This window comes from Trachurus japonicus, chromosome 18 (genome assembly GCF_045865225.1).
Source record: "Trachurus japonicus isolate A0001 chromosome 18, Traja_1.0".
In the NCBI taxonomy this organism is placed as follows: Eukaryota; Metazoa; Chordata; class Actinopteri; order Carangiformes; family Carangidae; genus Trachurus; species Trachurus japonicus.
The window spans coordinates 31948878-31966866 of record NC_140924.1 but is presented as its reverse complement, the minus strand read 5'-3'; the positions used below and the strand labels follow the sequence as shown (position 1 = coordinate 31966866).

At 42.4% G+C, this 17989-nt stretch overlaps 1 protein-coding gene across 10 annotated transcripts in view; it reads right to left on the bottom strand.

Annotated features, from left to right (window-relative positions):
• LOC146969645 (adhesion G protein-coupled receptor L3) overlaps positions 1–17989 on the bottom strand; it is a 208633-nt gene that overhangs the window by 63182 nt on the left and 127462 nt on the right. For 6 of the 10 annotated variants that reach the window (XM_085760140.1, XM_085760145.1, XM_085760146.1 and 3 more), the window contains 4 exons: positions 11751–12110; positions 7985–8088; positions 3784–3969; positions 1572–1610 (listed from right to left, as the gene is read on the bottom strand). In XM_085760140.1, the coding sequence (XP_085616266.1) occupies positions 1572–1610; positions 3784–3969; positions 7985–8088; positions 11751–12110 (689 nt within the window). The remainder of the gene's footprint in view (positions 1–1571; positions 1611–3783; positions 3970–7984; positions 8089–11750; positions 12111–17989) is intronic. The other 4 variants (XM_085760142.1, XM_085760148.1, XM_085760143.1 and 1 more) reach the window with 1 other exon arrangement.

The following is a 17989-nucleotide window of genomic DNA, read 5'->3' as shown; positions in this document are numbered from 1 at the left end:
TCAACCAAACAGCCTCGCTTCAACCCAGTGGAGCTTGCTTTTCACTTACTGAGAAACCAGAAAAACCCCAAAACTAGCAGCAACCGACGGCAGCTATAGAAATAAGCCCACAAAACCATTTCAAGGGAAGAAGCCCAGAATTTAGTGATGTCCATACTTTCTGGATTTCCAGCAAGAGTTTCATCCAAGTACTAAAAATAATCCCCATATTTATAATTATGTTAGTTTGTCCAATTACTTTCCAGCCTCTGAAAATGTAGGGACTTTGTTTTAAAAATAGCCATGATTGCAAAAAGGGATATTTTTGTAAAATCCCTTGAAATAATGTTGAAAGTCAACACTTCAGTCACATCCTGATGAGTTTGTTTCAACAAAAAAACTGAAAATTATGTGTCACTCAAAATTCTTCTGGACCACACCTGTATATCAATCTTGTTGGTTGGTCTTTCTACTGTGTTGCGGTTGTTTACAATACAACACATACCTATACAGTATATAGATAGTATAGCCCTCATCTGCACATGTGAGAACACTCAACCATATTCACACATACAGTATATACCACTCATTTGCATAATCACATGACTATACATAACTAAGTGCCTCCTGACACGCCTCAGAGGAATTCAGGCAAAATACATGTTGCTTAACACGAGTGCTGCAGAGCATGCACATACAACACAACATCTGGCTCTAATGTGCAGCTTTATTGGAGCCATCTGTACAGAAGACAGGGATGTCAACTCCTCCACCTCCTCTTGTCAAGGTAGAAATGATTTTTGGAGCGACAGCTGAAATGTCATCGTGGGGATAACAAAATCACCCAGTAGCCCGAGAAATAGCTGAGTGAAGCTATGGAGAGACCCTCCTAAATTGGGACACATATGTATAATGCATTAGGGAGAATCATAACATGCCTTGACTTTGGCTGACTTAGTAGTTAGAAGTTGACTTGCTTGTATAATGAGGTCACTTCTTTCGGCTCTTAAGCACTTGCTGAGAAACGTAGAAGTGTGTTATTTGCCTGAGAGCTTTATTTTTGACTGATGCTATCCACGTATGTGAGTTATTTCACTGGAAAGCACTGCTGATGTGATAGTTTTGGGCCATTTTTTTTAGTGATTGAGACATTTGAGAAATCAACAATAGAGATACGGCATCTGAAAATACTAAAATTCTCAGCCACATGCTCAGACCATGCATATTAGAGAGGGAAGGGAATATCAAGACATATCCATGCAGGGGGAAATGATTACATGTGACTCATAAATGGGTGGATTGGAGGCACTGATGTTATTTATTTTTTGGATGTGATGATACTGATGAAATTTGACCCTTTGATCAAACATTAGCTTTACCAAACATACAGTACAAGTATGTGATAACACACATACTGTATGCCGACTTTTGATAGTGTGGTTTATGGTTCAGTTCCTTCCTGGTTATTTCCACTTCAAAAAAGGTCAAATTTCAAATTATTACAGTAAAAAAAAAAAAAAATGGAAGCGACAGCGAGGTTGCCATAATGAGGGGATGGAGAGGGGTTCATGAGGAAAATTTGGTCCAAATACCTGAACATAAATCCGACAAGAGCGTTCTCTTTTCTGCAGCTGCAATCCAAAGAAAATGCAAGAGTTAGCAAAAGGTCAACAACTCAAACAATTCCACTTGAAATACATTCGTGGTTGAAGTTAAAAGTGAGGAAAAAAAACTCATCTCTTTCTTGAAAGTTAGACACTAACTTCATAAAAATTGTGTGAAAAACAGACGACACACGGACCATCAGGAAATCAGCACAGACTGTTGTGTTAATTAAACTGAATGAAGACATACGAGACAAGTGGGATAACGCTTATGATGCTCTTAAATGTCATTTGAATGTTATCACCTTCTTTCATTTTTGCTTTTCGCTTTGTGTGAGAACTCTGGAGAGCAATTTATCCTTTCAAACTCCTGTAACCACTGAAGGAGAGATAATGCAAGCGACGATTTAGGAAACCGCAAGAAAAAAAAGAAAGACAGAGAGCGCAAAGATAGCACCGCGTGGAGTGTGAATTGAGTTCTGATTCAAACAGTGCAGCCAGCAGAGCTAGTGTGTGGCTTAACAGCCAGGTTCTGGTACCATGCTAAATCCCATGCAGATTAGCTCCAAAGAGTACCATTTCCCCATAAAGGAGCCTCTTGCTCTACATCACAGCCCACTCTCCTGGAAATGGTCCCGTCCGTACCGTTAGCCAGCTACCCTTTGATCATGAAAACGACACTGATCTCGCCGTTTGCCAACTCAATCCTTTCATTGTCTGCTGGCAGAGAGCACTGTGCTTCGCTATCAAAAAAAAAAATCTTTAATTCGCTTAGCTCTATGCAGATTGTGTCAAAATGATTGAACTCAGGAGGTAAACATCAGCCACTGCCAGAGCAGAGAGGAAGAGTTTTGTGGGCTCCGGTGCTTCCTCAGGGGAAAACTCTCACTGGCAAAAAGGGAAGATGAACACAAGAGAAAGCAGAGGGGAGTTTTTTTTAGTTTTTTTTCAAAGATGAACCATACTGCAAGAATGGAGTGTGTATCAGTGGACAGAGAATTATAAATCAAAGGTAAGTCCATGACCCCTTGAATAAATTATCCTGGTTTCAGAGGCTGTTTTACTCTCAGCCCAGCTGTTTTTTCCTTCATACCACATCCTGATTTTTATGGGAGGAACTAAAGACTACAACAGCAATCTCGGCCGCAGCAGTTCCTCCACCTTGAATGCTGTGTTTTATGAGAAACTTTTTTTTTTTTTTTTTCAAGAGGTATTATAAACTCTAGTTGCTCCTCAATGTGAATTTACTCGTCACATTCCCTTCTGAGGCCTTTTGGCCATCTTTATCACTGCCTCCCCTCTCCATTGGAGAAAACTGGCACTAAAATCTCAATGGGGACATCTGTGTCTGTTGTGGCAATGAAATAAAAACCATCCTGAAAAAGCTATCTGAGAACAGGTGTTCAGGCTCCTCTACAAGTGAAGCCGCTCCAGCAAATTAACGACTGACATTTTGAATTTCACTGATGTTTGCTTTTCTGTTGGCTGCTCAGCAGACAGAAAGTATTATTTCAGCTCACTTTGCCTGACTTCGCCATAATGTGCTCTGCTGTGAATTGGGGGGATGAACACGTTGGTTTCAAGTTCATCAAAAAAGAAAAAAGAAAAAAAACAAAAAAAACAACCTGCACCCCCCACACACAGCTTAGATCAAGCCCACTGATCTCTGCCTGTCCCATTAGATGAAATCAAGTGGTGCATAAGTAGTGCTTTTGACTAACACAACATATGGATGGCATCTTTTGAACGACACCAAAGCACAAGCAGTGGCATAAAACATGATATTAGAGGGAAATGTGCTCGAGCTAACCATTGAAAGTGAAGGATCCACCCAAGCACAGAAAAAATGGTGGTTATCGTTTTGCCGGAGAGCACAGGGCCAAACTGAGAGAATACCAAGTGTTCAGCTTGTACCTGATTGGAGTCCTGTGGTAGGTAGGCCTCCATTTTGGAAAGTCCAAAAGGTTTCAGAGTCAAGATGAAATCATTAACTCACAAAAATTGCAAAATTGAATAAAACCTTATACCGAAAATTCCCTCATTTTGAGTAGAGCGGGCAAGAAGAGGGACAGGTCACGATTCCTTTGGGTCATGTTTATCCGGGTTGTTCGCCAGTGAGAATATTCTTTTAGGAGAGGTGGATAAAGGGCAGGTTTGATATTTCTCACAAAAGCGTTTTCTTTTTTTTTTCTCTCTCTACCTTGTTGAGGCTTCGCGCTGCGCTGTCTTTGCCGCCCGGCGTGAGGTTCCTCAGCTGCACGTCGAGGAGATCCACCAGCTGAACCATGGCCCTCACTGTGTAGGTGATGTCCCCCGCCTGGAGATTACTCTTAGTTTGCTCTGCCAACTCCCTGGCAATGACTGCAGCTGTCTCTCCGACTTTTATCTGCAAACAAACGAACGAAAACTTCATTCAAGATTCATTACTGCACAGCTGAACAAACACCAGCCTCATACATACATTTCCTTTACCATCACTGTATTATTCACAGCCTACAGCCTGGAAAACATGGGGAAGCATGCCAATTTGCAATGTATAAATATGTAGCCGATTGAAATAAATGCAGTTTAGTCTACACATTTTCCTTGAGTGCTGCTGTATTGCACACAATTACTGTGGTGAGATGGTACTCAATATTGTACCCGGAAGCAATTATAAAATCAACTATTGAGGGAATTTCCCCAGATAGCCTTAGACCTTTATGAAACTAATGGGGAGCAGTGTAGCGTGGGGGGAAGCAGTGTATGTGGTACACAGAGGACAGATGCTCGTGGATATTCATTTTTCCTCATGTTAGAAAGCTTATGCGATTTTTATGTCTTGGGATTTGCGGGAGAAAAAAAAGACAGATTAATGTGTTTTTTTTTTTTTTTTACGACTGTTTGCTTCATTTTGTTTTGCAGACCTCTCCTGTTTTTTCCCCTCTAGCCTTAATTCTTCTCTACCTTTTTATCTTTCCCAAACTTGAGCAATTGACCCTTGGTTAGTGTAACTTGGTTAGCCAAGGTTAGCCAAGGGTCAACTGCGCAGCGCTGGGGAGATGCACAAATGGAAGTGGCAAAATTTCCAAAATAAAATGACCGGAAGTGTAAATTAGACAAAACAAACAATTTTATATTTTTTTATTCTCTTTCTGCGGCCCGTAAATATGATCCACGGCCCAGTACCAGTCATGGGTTGGGAACCTCTGCATTAGCTAATGTTAGTGAAGACATACAGTATCAAAACACACATACACACACACACTTAGCCCTCCTGCTCATTAGCATTACATCATACATGTTATCTAAACTTTCTGATGTATTAATCCCGTACTGTCCCAAATTGTTTTTATTGAATGACAACTCTTTAAATGTACCTAGTTACCATTACCCTGCTTTGTTTGCTAGCCTGACAGCTGCCAAAAATATGTTAGCACTTCGCTGGCAACCTCCTCATTCTTTCTCAGACTCACTTTCTTTGTTAGATATCCTGTACATGGAGCTGTCAGTAGCCAGAATGCACAACGCAAAGCAAAGCAAGCCACTATCACCTCCTGGACTTCTTCAATAGAAAAAATTAAGAACTTTTTGTGCCCCCGAACTGATCTCTAGAGCCTTGTATGTCTGTGTGTGTTTCTCTGTTCTTTTTTCTTCTTTTTTTTGTTACAATAACTTTTTTTTCTTTTCTTTATTCTACTTTTTCCTAATTATTACTTATTTACTCTAATTAATGTTATTGTTACACTGTCCGAGCATTGTCTGATGTTCTGAGCCTGTCCTTGTATTGACCTGGGGTGGGGTGGGTAGGGGGATGTCTTTTCTTTTCTTTTCTTTTTTTTGTCTTGTGTTTATTTATTTCATTTATTTTTATACATACATATATACATACATACATATATATATATATATATATATATATATATATATATATGTTGCCTTGTTGTTGTTGTAGTGAGCTCTTTCTGCTCTTGTCTTGTTTTTATGTTTTCTGATGGAAACTAATAAAAAGTTGAAAAAAAAAGCATTGCATCATGCATGTACAGTAGCCTTCAAGTTGAGAGCCATTTCCACTGTTTTCATTTGAAAAGAGTCACCTGGAAATATTAATTAATTGATGCCTGTCATTTCTGTCGACAAAACTGATTTGCCGCTGGCTGAAATGAGACCCCCCACTCTGCACACTTTTTGTTACAGCTGTCAAAAATTAGCGTTTCATTGTTTAAAAAAAGAAATGCTAACTTACAGCTTGGAGAAGTGGAGATCTAGACAGGTGTAGCAACAGTTACTAAGGGGAGCGGGTTCAATTTATGATGTCATTTTGCTGATGATAGGGGGGGAAAGTTTCCTCTGCTACTTCTTTTGCAGGGGAAACTTCTTCATATACAACTTGTGAGTTATGGAGGCATCTTTTCACTGGCTAATGAGACCCACAACAAACCCTGAAAGGTGGCTCACAAACTCCTTTGTACTCCTTTGCACTTCTTTATCCTGGTTTTTAAATTACAGCGTACATCTCAACCTGGCATTGTAAAGAGTTGGCCCTCAATCTCAGCCACTTCAGGTCCTTTAAATTCTCGAGCTGCTTGGCCTTGAAAATTATTTTATTCAACAGTAGAGAAATGTCATAATTTTCAGTGTATATATACACTGAAATACACTTTTATAATAAATAAATAACCTGAAATAGCTGTTGAAGAATAGACAACTTTGATGGGTGTTGAAAAGACATGGAAGCCATTTGAAAGTCAGTGAGTCAGACTGATAAGACTCAGACTGCACCAAAACATTGAACCAGACCTAGAAGCATTGTGTTGTGTATGTTTATGGTTTAAAGGTCAGTAACGTAAAAGTACAAAGTAATTGTTGCAGTGAGATGAGCCTCTATAAATCTGGTCCATACCGATTTAATCTGACATCACCTGTGAAGGTTGTGTATTAGTGACGGTGATTGCGCTGCTTAGATTGGTCTTCACAGATCCATGTGGGGGAATGTGTCATTGGAGGATGTTTTTCTCTTTCTCCTCCTGCTCTTGTCTTTTAATGAGGGCCGCTCAGGGATGCAGGGTAAATAGCTCTACTTTTTTTGCTTTTTTCCTCTCTTTCTGCTCATCTGATTTCGACTGAACCATCTGGTAATGAGCACTGCCACATACAGGACAGTGGCTCTGGATATAAAATCGCAAAATGCCAGATGGACTTTCCAGATCTCTGACAGGTTGATCTTCATTAAAGACTTCCTGTCTGTAAGGCGACAGCCACACGGCTCGAGGGTGATTTTTCTATTTTTCAAAGGAGAGATTATAACACTTTTAAAAAAATATAACTCAGTCCCTTCTTTCTATATTTTAACTGGAAATATTCTACATCAGAAAACAACATGGCCAAACCAAAACAGCCTGTAGAAGCAAGTTCAGACAGAACTTTGCTGTATTTATTTTCTGCAAACAACAGCCTGTGGTGGGGCTTTATTGCACCGCTCAAATGGCGTTGTGCTGCGCAGAAATGCACCTGGTAATCTCTCTCCCTTCTATTTTGTTCCCCAACAGCCATTCTCCATCCATATCTGCAAACTGCCGTTTGTTTAATGGGCCGAGCTTTATGCCGTTGAGTAGATCATAAGTGTTATAACATGCGCGCCTCGGGGTCCTATGAGTTTAAGGGAGAACATTTCCAACATTACCTGCAATTCATAACCTGGAACCCCTGATCCTCACCAGCAGTTACCTTCCCCTCTTTTGATTTGATTCCATTGCAGATTTAAACATGGGAAGCTTTATACGGGGCTTTGCATAATGACTCGCCTGCAGAAGACGAGATACAAATCGTTTGTGCTTGAGAAGTATGGAATGCAAATAAGCGCTGTATCATGTCATAGGAGAGAACGTGGTTTGGATTAGCCGTTAGCCACAGCCGCCCATTAGGCTATGGCACTGTGGTATTGGTTTTCACTCCACCCTCGTCCAACCACACGTCCAGCACTCACACACACATATACACACATGGCATACCACTTCCATTGAGTAAACCCGCTGGCTAATCAATGGCATTAATAGACCAATTAAGAAGAGACAAAGGACAAAATAGAAAACCCACAAAAACTGAAGTCCTCTGAGTACAACCCATATAAAGTATGCAGCCTTGATTTGCACTTTGAGCTTTCCAAATGCCATTTAGAAGAGGTCAAAAGGCCACGGTTCTTTTTAAAAGGCCGTCTTGAACAAATTTCCACATCAAAATAACATTTAAACTGAATGCCACATCCTCCACGCTATCTTTTTATGCTTTTTTTCTGTGGGTGTTGTCTGAAGAGAAATGTGCGATGATATCTCAAGTACAAACGGCACTTTCTTAACCAAAGCGAGTGTGATGCTGGTTGAAGGGAAACATTTTCTGCCCATTACGTGGCGCATTCTCGGTACCTTCTGGCTGATGAGGTTGACCCACAGGGAGGTGCAGTTGCTGAAGTCGGGCCCCTGGGGGTCCCAGTATCCCTCTGGACCCATGCACGTGTATGAAGCAGTGCCTGGACAGGGAACAAAGACAGTCGCTTATTGAAAGCAATGGCATAAAATAACATTACTGTACAACACACAACTGTGTTTGATGAAGAACAGAGAGATGTCTATCGATGTTTGCGTTTCTGAAAGTTCACGACCATCAAATTTACCCTTTTCTTACTCTTTCCTCCACATTGTTGAGATAGGGCTGGAAAACATTTGGATCACGTTCGATTCTTCTATATGTTGAGCACTTTTTCTTATTTGCAAAACTAGTCCAAATCAAACCGCCACTTCCCAAGAAACACAATTCTTTAAGTGATTAAATTAATGGATGTAGCAGGATGTAATTGGATGGTTTTATCTTTCACTGAGTGGAATGAAGTTGCTTCACTTGAGGCCAGACAAGCCTGCCCAGACAGCGTCTGTATTTAATCATTAAAAGTCAGACGGCGTGCACGTGTGTGTGACAGTTCGAGCCCTGCATGAGAAAGAAAAACTCACCAAAATAGGTGCCAATTAACTCTGCTATAGCTGGATTCATCACGAAAGGTCAATTAAAGCTGGTTGGAGAGGACTGTCTCTCCTGACTGAAATGTGCTTTTGGGAGCAAGTGTTTCACAATCTGTTGCGTCTGTTCTGCTGTTATTTTGCCACGAATGTTATGGATTCAGAAAGACAAACAGCGTCTCCTGACTCCTTCTCCCACGTACTTCAAATAACTCGTGTCTATATTTTCAGAGCTGACATCAGCAAGGCTACACGCTGACATTAAATTGCCCTTGCTTGTACTTAAAGGGAGGGTGTGTTGGTGGGTGAGACGACCGGCATTAACAGATATAAATTTTGATTGACATATAATTTCCTTCCCCCGGTCCACCTTGGACAGCCTTATGTTTGATGGGTTTATAAGATGAGGGACTCTGCATTTGCTCCTATACTGAGAGGCAGGAGAGGGAGCACGAAGCAGAGAGAAAGAGAGAAAGGGGTCTAGGGAGGAGGAGGAGGAGGAGGAGGTGGGGAGGTGGGGGGTGGGACAGAATGACAGCGAGAGAAGTGTTGTAGATGGAGGGGGAGCTCGAGGAACTTTCAAAGAGTGGAAGAGGAAGCGCACACAGTCGTGTTCTGCTTGGCAGTGTCGTGTGAAGAGCGATGGCTTTGAAGAGTGCGCCGAGAGGAGGTGGGGTATGTGTTCCTCTTATCTTGCCATATGACGGCTGTTAGTGAGGTCTCGACGGGTGCTGCTGTTGCCCATTAATGAAGCCTGTATGTATGTGAGTGTGTGTGTGTATGTATGTGTGTGTGATGATTGATGAAATGAGCAATATTTTTTTTAGGCTCATGGCCAGATCCGAGGGCATGATGTCACTACCCGATGCAGAGTAACTGGGTCTATGAAAAAGCTCCAGAAAGTTCATTAACAGAAGCACATTTAGCATTTTTTACATATCTACAGTACTGTGCATTATGTCTGTATTTTTTTCTCCCCAGTGTGTAATAATATATCACAACCACTGAGTTGCTTTATTTATGCAACAATACTGTCTGACAGCAGAAACCCGCTATAAAATGTTTTCTAGGTTACCTTTTAAGCTTTTATTCTTTCCTTGCTATTCCGTGTCCTCATTTCCAGAACGCTGCATGATCTTCAGCCTCTTTGCGTAAAAAATGTAAACGTCTATACACAGTGGTCAGGTCTCATTTTAATATGGTCTGCCACCTGAGATCAGCACTCTGACATAAAGCAGCCCACATTCAATGTATCTTTATTTACAGTGGAGTTAACAATCACAGTATCGAGCCGGAATAACACAACATCCAGGGACAAACGGTCTGATGATGCTGGATAAACAAAGCACTACAGCTCTTTCAAAGCGCCAAGCACAAATATGTTTAGCCACTAATTAATTACAACGATTGCGTCCTCAGAGACGAGGGAAATGAATGCGGGTGTGTTGTGTACTAGTTTAGTAACTAGTTTCCATACGTACGCGATTGCAAAGCTATCTTTAACCCTGCGTCGGTGATTCAGGGATAAAGTGTGAGGAGGGAGGACGGGAAGCGAGGCAACGAGTAGCTGCAGGGGGAGTGTTAACATAAACAAAACACACACCAGCGAAAAGACATCAAGGCGAAGGGGCTCACAGCCGACTGTATCCTCCTAACGAGAGTATTGACATCCTCGCAGAGGGAAACAACATATATATTTCACAAGCAGGGTTGCATTTTTAAACAGAGGTTTTGGATGATTTATCAAGTTGGCAGCATGTGACTACAAATGATGTCATGTGTTGTTATTCTCGATAGCAGAGGTCTTCAACAGGTGGTCCGTGACCCCTAGGGGGTCCACAGAGGTACTGCAGGGGGTCATGACATTTTTGTTGATTATACAATTCTGTATATGTTTTGGTTTCCACGTTTATCATTAACTCATTGAGTGCCAATAACGTAATTTTATGTTTTTTGCTTTTTTTTTTTTAATTATGAAAATAGACACTTTAGCACAACTTATGTGTAAATTTGGGGACTCTACGACGAGCGGAACTGAAATAGATGACGATCAAAAACTCATGACAGCTCATGATCTGGAAGTTTTCATCATAACTCGGCTTTTGCAAACCGAGTTCTGCATGTGGATACAGCAGCTGCTCTGCTCTCACCCGCGAGGCTCCAGCAGCTCGGAGCCTAACAGGAAGCTCTCAGCTGACAGTCCCGCCCGGTCTTCATCTGGAGCAACACCGTGTCCTCCCCAAGGTCCTCCCGCGGTAAAATGTGATGGTCTCTGGGCCAAAGCAGGCCGGCACCACCGACCCGTACCACAGAAGGACCGCGACCACCGACCCGTACCACAGAAGGACCGCGACCACCGGTGGGGCCGGTGTTCCCGACCAGCTTTTGGCCAAGAGACCATCACATTCCGCGGCGAGAGGCTGTGACACGGCACGGTGCGTCTGTGTTATTGTTGTTTAGTGGCGCCCCCCCCGCCCCCGATGGTGGATTTGTGAATAGAACAACAATTGTTGTATATATTTATCTTACACGAGCCCTTTGATCCAGAAATGCGAGTGTCAGAAGAGCGACAGACACAAACAGAGCAACTTTCATAAAAGACGCTCTATCTCCTTTTCTAGAAAAAAAGGAGGGATTTTGGTGAAACCCAGCCATGTTTAGCTTGAGTTTTCTCAGGAACGGAGGCACGTAGAAACAAACGGTTTGTGGCCATTTGAAGCAGAAAGTTTCACCTTTCAAATGAGCCACAGTATGTGTTGGTGGCAATAATATAGAATACGCTGTGGCTCTACAAAAAACGTCGAAAATTGTCTAAATTGCCGGTACACTTAACTAAAACTTTGGAAAGGAGCGCGGCACTCAATGAGTTAAAATAAAAATGTCAATTTCAATAGCTTGTGTCCATGATTATCATGCAATTGGCAGACATTGTTGATAATAACAAGGTATGTTTATAAATGACAGTGGCATGGCCACCTTACTCACTGTACCTTTAAAATAAAAACATGAATATATGAACCTGTGTATTGTTTGAATAACTTAGTATTAAATCCAGGGTATACTAAGCCCAGTTTAATAAAATACACATTTTAGTTGGGGGTCCTTGGTCTGAAAAACGTTGAAGAGCCCTGCTCTGTAGAGAGTGAAGTGGTGGATCTACTGGATGGGGAAACATTACCTATGGTTCCAGATGGACAGGACATCTTGGTGACGACACCCTGCTTGGTCTTGGGCCAGGAGATGTCCATCATCACCAGAGGGTTGCAGTACTCCAGCCTGACGTTGGGGAGCTTGGACGAAGGCGGCGCTCTGTCGTTGTCCTCGGGGGTCAAACCCTCCACCAGCGTTTGGACCGGCGGCGGCGCCGTCGACGTGGTCCGCGGCCACTGGGCCGCCGCGGCCGTGGTGGCCGGCGCCTTGGTGGTGGTGGCCCTGGCTGTGGTGGTGGTCATCATGGTCACGGTGCTGGGTCGGGTGGTGGTCCTCATGGTGGTGGTGGTGGTGGTGTCCATGTAGACCATCACAGAGGAGGACGTTTCTGAGAAAAATGAAACAAAACACAATGAACGACATATTCCAGGGAAAAGATTGAGAGTAAATGTCTTTTTTTCTTTTCTGTCTTTTCAGTCACACTTCATTTGTGTCGAAGAAGAGCAAAATTTATTTTAGTGCTGGTGAAGAAAAGACAGAGCTTTCGCAGGGGGGTTCTATTCTTCCCTCCTTTGGTTGTGTCAGTTTAAGAGAAGATAGTTCAAAGAGGATCAATTGGAGCTGGCAGGTGTGACTTGAATAGGCATGAACGGGCGCCTGGTTTGGGACCCCCCGCTAGCTAAGCTAATACACGCAAACACACACCGGGCCACACGTACACACGCCTCCAGCTGTGCACTCTAAATGTAGCCATTGACGACGGGCATATCTCTGCCAGTCAATAGCCGAGCGCCGCGGCTACATGCTTTTTCTGGGTCAGCCGGGACAAACTGGGATACCTATTTCATGGATGGGAGTGCTCCCTGTGGTTGCACTCCAGGAGGCGGCTGGCTAATGACTCTGTTTACCTGAGCTGTGTGAGATGAGGGCTATCATAACGCAGACACACAAACACACACACACACACACAAAAGTGCACACGTGACGACATGTACCCGTGCACCGGCTCGGTAATCCTTTTCTTCCCAGCTAAAATGCACAAAGAGCTGTTGCACGCTCCGCCATCAATCGTCCAATCTGCTCGTCCATCCTGTCTGCTTGATACTCCTTCCCTCGTGTCCCTGATTGGAAAACACGGCTCCTAAATTCATTTAGTCACAGGCTTTTCATGAAAGTGTGGACTCGGTTAAACCACAGAGGGTCAGAGGACACGCAGAGAGGCCGTACTTCATCATACATCAGAGGCCTTTTCTGTGAAATATCTTCATTTTGACACATTGTTCTGCATCATTCCCTATTCTGCATATATGTCATGATTGTTACTATGTTAGGTTTGAAAGAAAGTTTGCCATAGGCACTGGACTCTGCATACATTTAAGCAACCCCCCCCCCCTCATCACTACACTACCCAGGCATAAGGTGGGGGCCAAAAAGTCCAAAACCAATTCAACAGAAATAGAAATAGCCTTTTAATTGCATCATTGCATATTAATTAAAGGGATAGTTCACCCAAAATTCAAATTTCACTCATTATCTACTCACCCTAATGTCGACTAAAGGCTGGGAGAAGTTTCAGAGTCCTCCGTGCCTTCTCTGAGTTACAGGGGGGCTCCGTGTAGCACTGCATGTTCATATGACGGCTGAGAACGGAGCTCACTTTTCTTCGTCCAAAAACACCAAAAAACATCCAAATACCTCCATATTGCTCGTCTGTAATGTCCCTCTTGTATTGAAGCCCCGACATGAGAAATTGTTCCAAAAAAATTAAATAAGTATATGTTTTAAGCTTGTTTGTAGCGGAAGCTCCCAGTGTCTCAGTTCACTGCTCTTCCTGTGTCAGTGCAAATCTTGCGAGATTCCAGCAGAGCAACACTGGGAGCTTCTGCCACAAACAAGCGTTTATTTAATTTTTTCGGAACAATTTCTCATGTTGGGGCTTCAATACAAGAGAGACATTACAGACGAGCACCATGGAGGTATTTGATGTTTTTTGGTGTGTCTTTTTGGACGAAGAAAAGTGAGGCCCATTCACAACCGTCATATGGACATGCAGTGCTGCACAGAGCCCCGCTGTAACTCAGAGAAGGCACGGAGGACTCTGAAACTTCTCCCAGCCCTTAGTCGACATGAGGGTGAGTAGATAATGAGATTTGAATTTTGGGTGAACTATATGTGCAATGAACAGTAAATTTGAACTGCCTTGTATACTCCACCAGTTTGAGCTACAAAGGCTCCCGTAGCCTAGTTAGCTGAGTGCATTGTCTACAAATAACCCGCGTATGTGTGTACTGCGTACGTGTGTACTGCGTACGTGTGTCTCCATTGTTTAAGTTCAGCATTACTCCTCAGAGCTTCATTTTAGCATTGTGGGGTCATGTAAACATAAGAACCACTGGCTCCTTCTTCCAGTGGTGCAGGGTTTGAAGCAAAACAAAAACAGTGTGAACCATACTAGCTGAAAAAAAATATATCATTGAGGTTCGGCACCAGTGTGAAAACACACTTAGCTTAGCTCCTGCAGTTTAGCCAATAATGATGGCTACGGTCACTATTTTAGTAAAATGATACATGTCAGGCAATAAAATAATATTTTATCTTTTTTAAGTAGCCCTTGCAATTACACCAATAACCACTAGGGGTCCAAGTACCCCTGGTTGAGAAAAACTGCTGTAGACCCTATAAGTTCTTATGGGAGACTACGTTCTCTCACACACACACACACACACACACACACGCACACACACACACACACACACTGGGTCTTTGCAAAACTGCAATTTGGGGCGCCGTTTCCACCTAATGCAGAGATACAATCAAAATGACAGAAGTGACAAATGGTCCCAGTCTTTGTATGAAAGGGGAGCAAAACAAATTTTAATGAGGGTCGAGTTTAGGATGGCAGGTGTAATGGACGTCACAGAGCTCAGATAACAGACATCACCGCCCAAATCCAGCTCAGCCAGATTCAATTTGCAAATCGGGACCATTTTCTCTGTGAATCTGAGAGAGCTGAAAGTTAGACAGCATAAATTAGCGGCATTGTTTGGGGAACGGCACAGACGCCCAGAGGCTGTAATGACACCAGCCACACGCACTATCAGCAGTCGATGCGTTTAACGCTTAACAGCATTCAACGACAGTCAAGGTTGATTAAATAGGTTGCTGCCGCAGCAAGAGTTCCCGGCTGATTGAGTATTTGTTTTCTCTCTCGCTAACAAAAGGAGTTTGTTGTGTTTTTTAAAATCCGCAGGTATCTTGGACACTCCTGCGGAGCCACTCCATCAGTAAAGTGGAACTATAACAAGAATCTCATTGAGCTGCAATCTGTAGTAAACGCAAGAAGAAGAGCTTTTTTACTCCCAGACTACCTGGTAATGCAGCTTGTATAATTTTCTCTCACAGACAGGGGCGGAAAAAAACATCTGCCGAGTATACAGAAGAAAATGTGAAGTCGGGAACACGAAAACTTGAAAAAGACACCGTTATACAGATGTAAACACTTGAATCCGCCAGCACAAAAGTGTGTACACACACCAACAGCCGCACACTCAAAACACAAGCCCTCATCAACCAACGTAAACTGACACTACCACCCATCAACCAGGCTTTAAAAAAAAAATCACATGAATGCTCAAATAGGTATTTAACATTTCCACCAGCCAGAGACATCACCATTTACATTCTACAACCACTATTAGACATCATCATCAATCTGCGCCATGGCAACCCATAGCAGACTGTAATGATCATGAAAACAGGAGGGAGAAATATCTTCAAGGACACACACAGTCTATTTATTAGATTATTTATGAAAGAGCTTATTTATGCATCTGTGTGTGAGGAGGAGTGATGATAATCCAAAATATGTCTCACACAAACACACACACACACACACACACACACACACACACACACACACACACACACACCAACTCATGGTAAAGCGGAGTGGCATCAATTTCAGTATAATTGAAATCTGCCCGGTGGTGCTTAAACTGCATATAGTGGAGGAGACCATTAAAGTACCTCATGGAAATCTGATCATGGAAATTCACAGCTCATATTGGGGTCAGTGGAGGTCACAGTGCACAGGCTCAGATAAGCTAGCGGCTAGAAAGGTGTGCAGATGGGCCTATTAGGATAAGGGAATTATTGTAGTGGTCAGGGTGGCTGATACAGGAGAGATTCTGACTGTGACTGACTTTTTTTTCTTTTTGCTGAGGGGGTTTGTTGCTTTAGCCAAGTCAGTAAATGGTGTACAGACATGTGGCAGAGCGGTTTTATAAGGAAACCATGATAACTGACAGATGATATCTGGATTAAAACATTTCAGTTACAAATATCAAAAGATATCCATTAGCTGGATGGTTTAAAGCAAGATTTGAACACTACTCATAAGTAATAATTCACACTATTGATCAATGAAGTCCATGGGTGCAGATCCCGCGGGGGACGGGGGGGACATGTCCCCCCCAATTTCTGAAAAACATGAATTGTCCCCCCAAATAAAAATACCCCAAATTATTCAAAATTGAATAAATGTATTTCCAGACTTCTCATTCTTCACATTTTAGATTCACATCTAAAAAGAAATGATTGAAATGGTGGAACATAATGTTTGACAAATGTATTTCTGACTCAGCATCCCATCTCTGGTCTCCTCCGCTATAATGCAAATGAATGGGTAGTTTCTTACACAGACGCTGATGACATCAGCAGGCTTTAAAGAAACGACCCCCTCAATCTTAGGGCATATCATATTTTGATATTCATCAATTAATCATGTATAAAGACGTCCCATACACTGGGAGAAAAGGAAGATGGTGAGAAGAATTGGGGATCTGGGAAGGTCGGAGGGAGGCGAAAGATGAGTAGATATTACATGTGACCCTTAAAATAATAATTTACTAATATAACAGCAGTGATACATGCTGTTGGCTGTTTAGGACAAATAAACAAGAGAGGTAAACACAATAAATGATTCCATGTGCAGTACTTTTTGAATGATATGGTAGCATGGTATGAGTACGGGCAAAAAAAAAAAAAAAAAATCACTTTTGTGCCCCCCACCAATCCTGACATTGGATCTGCACCCCTGATGAAGTCATATACTATATGTCTGTGTGTGTGTGTGTGTGTGTGTGTGTGTGTCTGTAACTCATATTTCTGTATGAAAGACTTTTGCTTCCCTCTTGTTTCTGTTCTTGTGCTCCTGTTATGTAAATGTTTTACTGTACCACAAACTAAGGCCTAATCACACTGTAACCCACAGGGAGATGTTGCTTCTGGACCCAGTCCACTGCTCAGCAGTGAGTCAGCAGAGTGGCCTCCATGTAAACTATAGGATCATCATGACTAATTACTGAGTCATCCTTCAGATTCTAAAGATTGTTTTCAATCAGACACGTCCATTTGGTGACCTGACGTCACAGTGTTCAGCCCTTAGTTACACTCTACTTTTATGAGGAGCTGCATGCATTTTGCAAGTACCAAGTAGTGCAAAGTAAAGCAGCAATGTTGCTTATTCAAGTGAAGTCGCTAGCAGTGACAACCAGATTGACAGTAGGACTAACAAGCTTTGAATCACATTGCCAAGGTGAATTAACAGGACAGATTCCTAGTTTTCGTATTCTGCCAACAGCATGTGTGCAACATGAGAGCTGGGGCGAGTCCACAAGTTACTGGCATGTTTCTGGTGACATACGCTGTGTTTACATCTTGTTTTACATCGACCACTCAGATGTTGACCTGTGACATGGTAAAATATGACGCATAGATAGCAATGCATTAATCTGACACAGAGATACAGTATCTACCTGCTCTAGCACAAAACTCTAGCATGTTCTGCGATGTGCAGCATTGCATTTATGAACGCAACTTCTTTTATTTGTAAGAGAAAGAATGTGCAGTTTCTTCTTCCCATTGTGTCACTGTGAGGTTCGTTACTGTGGGAAGTCAATAACTGGCTGCCATTGTCTCTCTTTTGTTAACCAGTCACTTTTTAAATAATAATGATAAAAGTTATCACAGCATTGTCTCCAGTGCCGGAGGTAATGTGATATTACAGAGAGAAAATATGGCACAAGGAAATCACCATCGCAGCATGAGTTCAATTCAAAGTCACCGGGAACCTTGTCTCGAATGTAATTCCATACTTCCCCAATGATCCCATTAAGTCCACTGTTAAATTATCTTTCAGAGTGTTCTGTCTACACACGGTATGTTAAATATGCCTGCAAACACACACACACACACACACACACACAC